Below are 9,721 nucleotides of genomic sequence, written 5' to 3'. Positions count from 1 at the left end.
GAATTCCTCATCATCCCGCCTCTTCCTCCCAACAGCTGGGCTACAAGCTTACTGTTAAGGTTCAGATAGCCCCGCCCTCTCACCAACAGGATCCCAAGGACTACTCATGCTCCTGAGAAAAGGGAACCTAGCTGATAAGCACCTTGGCCTTTGAAGTCAAGAGAAGTAGACTTTTCTCCACTGTTTGGCCAACACAGCAGGCTTCCCCTTTGATCTCTAAAGAGGACAGGTTTTAACAGTCCTGCTCTCCCCCTCCCCCCTCCCCCAACTTTAAAAAAAAATACATCTTCCCGCCTTCTGCAAGAAGCAGAAGCCTCCCTTTTAAAAAAGACTCCAGCTCAAGACCCAGGCAGACATTTTCCATGCCCGGAAGGGAATCTGTCCCATGTGTTCCTTTGCTAATGAACCCTATTTTGATGGAGTTTTATCTGTGCCTCGGTGCCTCATCATCCATTAGCTCGTTCTCCGTTAACTTTTTACCTATCACTTACAGCACCACATGCAGCTTTCTATACTGTTAAAGAACAGTAAACCTCATACACCTCTGCTTGCCTAGCAGGCATAAGGCTCTGACTTTGATCCTTAGTATTGGAAAATAACAAAAACCAACCAACAAACCAAATGAAACCCAAAACACTGAAATAATAAAACGAAATTTACAAAGTTACACTTGGTTTGCATTGGATTTTACCCAGTTTTAATACAAATAATTATTTTTATTACCTATCATGCACATTTGAGAGTATGAAATACGTTTTCTATGACTACAAATTTCTTCATATTTTAAATGTATGCAATTTTTGAAATATGGTTAAGATTTTCTTAATGACTATGAACAGACAGCACTTTTCAAGTTTTCTAGTGGAAGACAGAGGAAGTAGGACAAAGGGCGACAGGCCCCAGGTCAGGGGACCAGGCACAGTCGTCTGATTAGCTGCAGTTATTTATGGGCTGCAGGATTTAGCTGCCTAAGTAGGTTTCAGATCTATGTATTCAAAATGAAGGGGAAGAAAAATCTCATTACTTCATTTCATACCAGGAAACCATGTGGGAAAGACTTTTTCAGAACTCAATTAGGTGTGTGTATGGGCCATGGGTATCCAGCTGTAACACTTGCCGGTTCCCATAGGTGCCATGTTGCACTACAACACCTGCCTCAGCACACTTGCTGTTGGCAGCCAATTCTTTTTCACAAAGACATACAAACTGGGAATACAGTGCTGACCCCTCTTCTTTTCCGGAGTTAGAGTGATACTGCATGTTTCTTCCTTTCACTCGGCCCCCAAGTGTGGCTTGAGGGATGATAAGAACGTCTCCAGGTAGATCCAGGATAGAGACGTGCTTGCCATTTTCAGTTTCACTTAATTTCACGTTTAGCAATGTATTAACTGTGTGGGGGGGGAAGGAAAAAACACTCTGAGTGAAAAACAAACATGAAGAAAACCATCAATCTTTTATTTAGTTAGCAACGTTTGTATTTAAAGCTCTGTTAGCTAGGCATGGTGGCACTCGCCTTTAATCTCAGCTCTCAGGAGGCAGAGTTGAGTTCAAGGCCAACCTGGCCTACATAATAAGTTTAGGGTAGCTGGGACTCCAAACCAAATCGAAACAAAAAACCCCCACCATAACCTAGCTTGTTAGCTGTTGCTCCTAACCCAGTCTCTAGGTTTTAAAAAAGTATTTCACCAAACTAAATACAAGCATGAACAAAAAGGCAAATTGAAATTTCAATTTCATACAAGAAAAAAAGTCAGGTGTTTCAAATCTGACCTGGCAGTTAAAGTCACCTACATAAAACTCTAAAAGAGTTTTAGAGTTTAGAAAAGTCTAAATTCCAAGAATGAACTGCATGCTGGAACCTCAAATACTGTTGCCTGGTGGGAACACACGAGAAGATTTTGTTTCCTGCTCCTTATTTCAAAAGCAAACCCACTGGAAAATACCGTAAGTCTTCCTCACACTAAATTCTTCTTTATAACAAAGAATCGTTGGGCATTTATTGTTTTAAACTTAGTTACCTAAAGTTTTAAGCTGTGAACCAGGCTTTCAGGTTCAAATCAAATAAACTAGCTGATTTTGTAATTTCACAATTTAAGGCACTATTAACATCGACAACATTTAAAAAATATTGATTTAGGGGCTGGAGAGATGGCTCAGTGGTTAAGAACACCAGTTGTTCTTACAGAGGACTCGGGTTTGAATCTCAGCACCCACATGGCAGCTAACAACTGTCCATAATAAATAAAAATAATAAATAAAAAAAATAAATTAAAAAAAATTGATTTATTGTTTTTATTTTATGTGTATGCATGTATTGCCTGCCTGTAGGTAGGTGCACCCGTGTCCTTCAATGCCGGCGGAGGTCAGAAGAGGCTGTCAGATCCCCTGGGAAGATGGTTGTTAGCCGCCACGTGGATGCTGGGAGTCAAATCTGGGTCCTCTGCAAGAGCAATCAGTGCTCTTAACCGCTGAACCATCTCTCCAGCCCCAGATTAACATTTTATAAACAGGACCCATGGGGGAAGTATGAAGGCAAAACTCATTGTGACAAATGAAAAAGCAAATTACAGAGTTACTGTCTTCATATACATATAAAAACATGATTATACTTTATAGCATTTATACTATTTATAGCTAGTGGGTGTCAAAAACCACAATAAATATCAAAGTGTAGATAAAACCCTAAACGTGGAAAGCCTATATAACTCAACATGAACCAGGTCAAAGCAATAAACAAAAGAAGTATCTAATATATCTAGACTGAGGTTCTCTCCTTCCACAAAAGTAAAAATGAATTCTACTTATAAAGAACAGTCCTTGGAGGGCAAATGTGAAAGAAATTCTATAAACCTCACACTCCTGCTCTCAAGTCAAGCTTTCACTGTCAGGCGAGGCAGGCACGGCACGCACCTTTAATCCCAGCACTCGGGAGGCAGAGGCAGGCAGAGCTCTGTGAGTTCCAAGCCAGCCAGGCTACACAGTGAGACCTTATTTCATAAAAAAAGCATACTTTCTGGTTGGGTTGGTTTCAATTACCTGACAGTCCATACTAAATATTACTAAGGATTTGATATGATTATGCTTCAAGCCTCATCAGTTTTCATTTAACTAACATCTATTTTTAAGTGCCTTTGTAACTTTCTGTATTGCAAGTAGGGCTTTGCCATATACCCAGCAGCCCCACTGACTGCTCTTCAGGAAACTCTCCAGAGCACTGCCTTTCAGTTTCAATGGAAGTCCCTGCCTAGCTTATCCAGACCTCAGGTTGGGGACAGGCTAAGTTGGCAATTTTGGATTCACAGGCAATGAGCTGCGATACACTTCTCCCTCTACTGGCTACACATGAACTCAACTGGTCCAGCTGGTACAAACATCAGTGTGTGGAATAAAGTACAAAACAAACAGAAATAGAAGCAAGTTGGATTAAAATGAGACAATGATTAGCAGCATGTTGGGCTTAGATTGTAAGAGAGGTTATCAAATATTTCCAGTGATGCAGACAGGAATCAAGCTCCGACAGATCCCCAATCTTAGAACAATCAAACCCAAGATGAACTGAGAAAGATTCTAGCATCTCTATTTTAGCCATGCTACTTCAGACTTTATGGTCTAACTAGTCACGCTCCTTCAAAGGCTCCTTATTATCTTCTACACTCAGATTTCAAACTACCACAGTTACAAACTTTCAACCCGCACCTACCATGTCCCTTCTTTGGTGGTTTTCATGCTTTGACAAAGCTGTCAAGCAAGCTTGATGTATTGTGTAAAATTTCCTCCATTAGCTTTTGGTGAAGCTGTTTGCCCGCTGAGTTTTATTTTCATTCTTTGCATCTTATCCTGATCAACTTCTGTGAGCTTTAGCTATCCACTTTCCTACATCCTTTCTTCTTTTGTGACAGGGCTCGCTCTGCTCGCCAGGTTGGACTACAACTGTAGGATCAAGGGAGCCTCCTGCCTCAGCCCCCGCCCCCAGTAGTTGGAACTCTAGGCACCTGCTACTGTGTCCAGCTTATATTTCTCGTCAGTCTAACTAATGGGTGCCGTCTCTTACTGACGAGGAACCTATCAACTGCCCCAACCTTAGGGACACTTTCGTTATTTCGGAGTATATACTGCCTTGTGATAGCATGTGATTTCATTTGGCATAGGGAACCTATGAAATTATCATTAAGAATGGGCAAAGCTATGGACTGTACAGGATTCTGAAAGCTGCAGGTGAATAAATTATTGTTCTGAGATGCCTGAATATTTATTTTCTCTATGTCCTCAGAGGAGCTCTGGCTGTGATGAGACAGAATTCAAGAGCCAGAATTATATTTCTTATATGTATTTCCTACAAAAAGCCTGCATAAATGACTCATGAAAATTCTTCCATATCAATAATGTCAGCAGGAAGTGTCCAGATTTGATTGGACCCACAAGTTGTACATACATTGTCATGCACTGACAACAGCCCCTGTGAGAGACTCTTATCTGAAGGAAAGAGGGAAGGGACCAGGAGGAGGCTGGGAGGAGGAACAAGAGTCAAGGCTATGGGAGGAGACTATGGCCTCATCACATTATACTTGTAGGAAACCCACCACTTTGTGCAATGAATATACACTACAGAAAGGCGGGGGTGGTTGGGAGAGAAAGAAAAGCAGCTTGTTTTTCCCTATTTGGCCATCCTACTTCCAACAAATTTCTGTATCCATGGCCCAACTCTGTACATCTGTCTATGTGTGTATCACGTCTACACTTCTCAGTCTGTAAACCTTTTGAAGTTACTTTTAAAAAAAAATTTCACTATATCTGAAGTCTTTAAATTTTAAAAATTATTTTTATTTTATGTGTACATGTGTTTTGCCTGCATGTACGTAAGTGCACCCTGAGTGTGCAATGCCTGTGGAGGTCAGAAGACAGTGTCTGATCCCTGGAACTGGAGTTATGGACAGCTGTTAGCCACCATGTGGGTGCTAGGAACTAAATCTGGGTCCTCTGCAACATCAGTCAGTGCTCTTAACTGCTGAGTCATCTCTCTAACCCCTAACTTTAAATTTTACAAGAGGCAAATAGCCACAGAAAATAACACTGGACAGAGTGAGGGAACGGAACATTTATATAGGCCAATTTATGATCATGCTTCTTGAGCTGGGCCTATAATCCTAGCTGCTTTGGAGACTGAAGCAGCAACATTGCAAGGTCAGGACCTTCCTGGGAAGAGAATGAGTTGAAGGCCAGCTGGGCAATGTGGCCAGATTCTATTTCAATATAAAAAAAGGTTTAATTTTTTATTAGCTTACAAAAAACTCATTATGGCATTTTTTAAATTAAATTTTTTTGGGGGGTTGGATGAAAATTTTTCTTTAAGGGCTCAGGGCACAGTTCAGTGGTAGAGCACTTGCCTAGCATGTGCTTGGCCCTGGTTCAATCCCTAGCACCACAAACAAAACAAAACACTAAAACAACTGAGGTTAGAGCTCATTGGTAGAGCACTTGCTTCACTTGCTTAACATGTCCAAAGCCCTGACAACGCCCAGCCCCTCAAACAAAACAAAACAAATCGTGCTTTTCACCCTTCTTGACCGTTTCCTATTCTCGTCATCGTTATCAGCTTACATCCACTGCACAAAACAATGAGCTGTGATGACACTCTCTACCTCTGTCCATGTAATAAAACAGACATCAAGCACGCACCCATTTTGGGAAGAAGTTCTTTATCAGCTCCCTTGAAGAAACACACATAGATCAGCAATCCTCTCTGAACCTATGAGAAATCAGCACAGTAAATTCAGATTAGGATGAAATCTCTGCAGAGACATGGAGCTCAATGAGTGAAACGTCACCATGAAGTTTACAAACTGGTTAAAAGCAAAGCAAGAGAAATGAGATAATAGCTTCTGATTACTAAACAGATACAGGCAAACAAACTCTTCAAGTTTAGTCACCACGTGTCTTTCAAAATTTAAGATTACACACTCTGGAGGCAGAGGCAGGTAGATCTCTGAGTTTGTTATCAGCCTGGTTTGTATAGTGAGCTCCAGCCGATCTGGAGCTACATAGCGAGACCCTGTCTCAAACCAACAAAAAACCCCCAAGCCCATAATATGGTCAAGAGCAGTGAAGATCACAGGTTACATCTTCATTTATTTCTACTCAAGGAGGGCAGACTTAGAAATACTTAGTTTGCAGATTTATTCAATCGAATCAAACTAAACCAGATAGGACTGCTGAATAAGTAACAGTGTGACCAATGTCTTTTGAAAACATTATTATTTCCCCCTAATTCATTTACTTATAGTAAAAATAGGAATCTGATACTTTTTTGATAAACTCAAGGAAACTATCCAATTATTTTTTTATTACTGTTAATGCCTTAAACAAATTAGGCCTTGAAAATTACATTTATGGTAAGTTCTACATGTAAAGGTTGGTTGTTAAAATGGCTGTTAGCAGGAACATAAGCTTTTTTTTTTTTACTTAATGGCTTGGTTCTTTCTTTTTAAAAAATATTTTATCTTCCTAAAACAAGGGACTCTAGATAGGCTGAGTAGACTTGGTGGATGGACTTGCACTGGAAAACGGCTGGGGACAGTGACAACCCAGCAGGCTTTAACAGGGATGACCGAGTATATGGGCTCCAGTGGGGGTGGGGGCTATGGGAGGGTGCCAGTGGGGATGGAGGTATAAAGATGATTAAGAATGTTTGAGCTGTTCTGTATGAGTTACACAAAAAATTCAATAAAAAAAGAAAAAAATTTTTATCTATTAACTTTTAGTTTACGTGTATGAGTACATTGCCTGCATGTATGAAAGTGCACCATGTGCGTGCAGTGCCCACAGAGGCCAGAAGAGGGTGTTAGAGCCCCTGGAACTGAAGTTATGGATGGTTGTTAGCTGCCAGTGGGTGCTGGGAATTGAACCTGGGTCCTCTGCAAGAGTAGCCACTGTTCTTAACTGCTCTTAACTGTTCTTAACTGTTCTCAACTCTCCAGCCCTGACTTGGGTATTTCTTTATCCGCTCTTGTAAGACAGGCGACAAGAAAACAGACACGTGAGATATGCCTTTGATTCTGCTGCTGAGGGAAGCATTCGGCTCTGATTCTGTATCTCACTGACTCCAGGAGCCTGACTCAGGAGTAATCCCAACGATCAACAAGTCAATAACTGCAAAGTGCTTCAAACAGTGCTGGGTTCATGGTAAGTACTACATAGGTGTTTATCAAATGCTGCACAAAACTAAAACTAAAGGTAGAAGCACAGTTCATTTCACATCTTAACTTCTAAAGCATGTTGCAGGCTTTGTACATGACAAGGACTCAACTTACATCCAACTGTATCTTCCAGGCTCTGTGCTACTAATTGCTTTTGTAAATACGCCTCTGTACCCATACTTGAATTAACCTGGAAAATGAGTTTTTTTTTTTCTTTTTAATTCTATTTTTTTTAATTTTATGTGTATTGCCTGCATGTAGGTAAGTGCACCCGGGTCTTCTTCAAGAACAACCAGTGTTCTTAATTGCTGAGCCATCTCTCCAGCCCCCCAAATGAGGGTTTTTAAAGAAAGATTTTATTTTTAATTATGTGCATATGTGTGTCTCTGCGTGGGTGTGGGCACATGAGTGCAAGTGCTCATGGAGGCCAGAAAAGGGCATTGGATCCCTTGAGGCTGCAGTTACAGGTGGTTGTGAGCCTCCTATGTGGGTGTGGAGAACCAAACTCAGATCCTCCCCAAGAGCAGTATGAGCCCTTAGCTGCTGAGCCATCTCTCTAGCCCGGGAGACATTTATATATGTTTTTGTTTGTGTTTTTGAGACAGGGTCTCCCTGTACCCCCAGCTGGCCTAGAACTTGCTGTGTAGACCAGGCTGGCCTCCATCTCATGGAGACCTACCTGCCTCTGCCTCCTGAGTGCCGATATTAAAGGTGCGGGCCACAGGAGTATTTATTTATTAATTTATTAATTTATTTATTATTTATTGGTCTTTTTGAGACAGGGTCTCCCTGCAGCCCCAGCTGTCCTGGAACTCACTATGTAGACCAGGCTGGCCTTGAACTCACAGAGATCCGCCTGCCTCCCTAGCGCTGAGATTAAAGGCGGTGCTGCCACCACGCCCTGCTAGGAGTCCTTTTTTAAAGGGCAATTGTGCTTCTGGAACAGCAGGCAAGGATGTCTACACTTCTGATGAGGGGCTGGCAAGGAGTCACAGATACATGGACCGCTGCTACAGGCTTCTCTACCAACAGCATTTTGAGCATGAGCCCAAACCTCCCACATAGTAACAGCTGGCACTCACGATGTCACAAGTACCTAATATTCCCAGAAATAATCCCACACTCACAGTATTACCATCTCAATGTTTTATTTTATTTCAACATTAGATCTTAACTTGTGATCTAAAAATCCTTCTCTTGAAGTCCAAATAATTTCCCCTGTAGGTTCTTTGGTTTAAAACATTAGAAATGCACTGCAAAGTACAGATGATCCTTAGGAATGTTCAGTTCTCTGCAAAGTTCTAAATGAATGAAACTCAGCAGCAGCAAAGTAACTTTCAAACAAACAGCCGTTTCTAAAAAGTAACTTTGATGACAGAACAGAGACAAGGATGTGTGAGAAAAAGAATTTATACACTCATCGTCTAATGACTTGTCAGCTCTTTAATGTGTGGGAGGAAAAGCCTTTGAAAGTAGCTTTTAAAGTTTATAAACACAAAGTGCTAGTTTGAAAGGCTGCAATCAAATAAGTGATTTGTCATCAGGAAATGTGGTGTGAAATACACTGAAAAGATACAGGATGGAAAATCTAAAATGATTGAGAGTTTGGAATTGACAGAGCCAGAAGGCAGCAACCCAAATAAGGGATTCTTCGGATATCAACAAATCTCCAAACCTCCACAAAAGGACCTAAGTAGAGAACAAAGAAAAGGAATTCGGGAAAAGGAGAGAGGCGAGGACGCCGCAATAGTTCAGTTTACCGAATATTTCCCAATTAGCACCGGCACAGCCGGCGCACACTGGGGGCTGTTCCCCCGCTCAGGCTGAGGTCCGAGGGTCACCCCGGGTTCGTGGCCAGCCCGGGCTACAAGAGCGAGGGGGGCGTAGGCCGCGAGCAGCCCGTGGAAGAGGCGACCAGGCCGCCCGCCCGGGGCGCACGGAGAGCAGGCTCGAGAGCCCCGGACTGCGGGAAGAAGCAGAGGCCGCGTTACCTGTACCCACTGCGCTGCCGCGTCCCCGTCCGGCGGGCGCACCTGGAGGCGCGCGTGCACGCACTGCTGCAGGAGCGCGCGGGCCCGCGGGGAACCGCCGTCCGCCATGGCCGCAGAGCGCAAAGGACCGGCTCAAGCCCCAGCCCGTCCCAGGGAACGTCCACCGGACAGGCCCCGCCTTTAGAGAACGTCCACCAGATAGCCCCCACCTTGGGGGAACGCCCACAAGACAGCCCCCGCCTTTAGGGGACGCCCACCACACAGCCCCCCTTTAGGTAACGCCCACCAGACAGGCCCCACCTTGGGGGAACGCCCACAAGACAGCCCCCGCCTTTAGGGGACGCCCACAAGACAGCCCCCGCCTTTGGGGAACGCCCACCAGACAGGCCCCGCCTCTAGGGAACCTGTTCTTTAACATTGGCGGCCCCTGGTCCTTATGAGGCACAGGACAGACCAGCCTCCCCGGAGCCATCTGTGGGAGCCCAGGCCGCCTCTCCAGGGCCCGGGAGCCCAACTGACACCTCGGCCAGCCACTCT

General features: G+C 43.5%; 1 protein-coding gene across 1 annotated transcript; it reads right to left on the bottom strand.

Annotated features, from left to right (window-relative positions):
• Nucleotides 1-701: 701 nt before the first annotated feature.
• Nucleotides 702-9,352, bottom strand: Dtd2 (D-aminoacyl-tRNA deacylase 2). Its single transcript, XM_008833174.3, has 3 exons — nt 9,185-9,352; nt 5,677-5,746; nt 702-1,388 (listed from the first exon to the last, which is right to left on the bottom strand). The coding sequence occupies exons 1-3, from the start codon at nt 9,290-9,292 to the stop codon at nt 1,063-1,065; spliced, it is 504 nt and encodes a 167-aa protein (XP_008831396.1). The 5' UTR covers nt 9,293-9,352; the 3' UTR covers nt 702-1,062.
• Nucleotides 9,353-9,721: the final 369 nt, after the last annotated feature.

The sequence above is a fragment of the Nannospalax galili genome, unplaced genomic scaffold (assembly GCF_000622305.1).
Source record: "Nannospalax galili isolate Female #2095 unplaced genomic scaffold, S.galili_v1.0 scaffold90, whole genome shotgun sequence".
NCBI classification, from domain to species: Eukaryota; Metazoa; Chordata; class Mammalia; order Rodentia; family Spalacidae; genus Nannospalax; species Nannospalax galili.
This window is presented reverse-complemented; position numbering and strand designations above follow the sequence as displayed.

Bases quoted from the DNA above. Each gene is read 5' to 3' on its own strand.
- Dtd2 (XM_008833174.3), bottom strand. From the start codon at position 9,292: ATGGCGGACGGCGGTTCCCCGCGGGCCCGCGCGCTCCTGCAGCAGTGC. The intron at 5,747-9,184 runs GTAACGCGGCCT...GATTTCTCATAG, and splicing joins CGGCAGCGCAGTGGGTACAG to GTTCAGAGAGGATTGCTGAT. The intron at 1,389-5,676 runs GTGCGTGCTTGA...CCCCCCACACAG, and splicing joins AGAACTTCTTCCCAAAATGG to TTAATACATTGCTAAACGTG.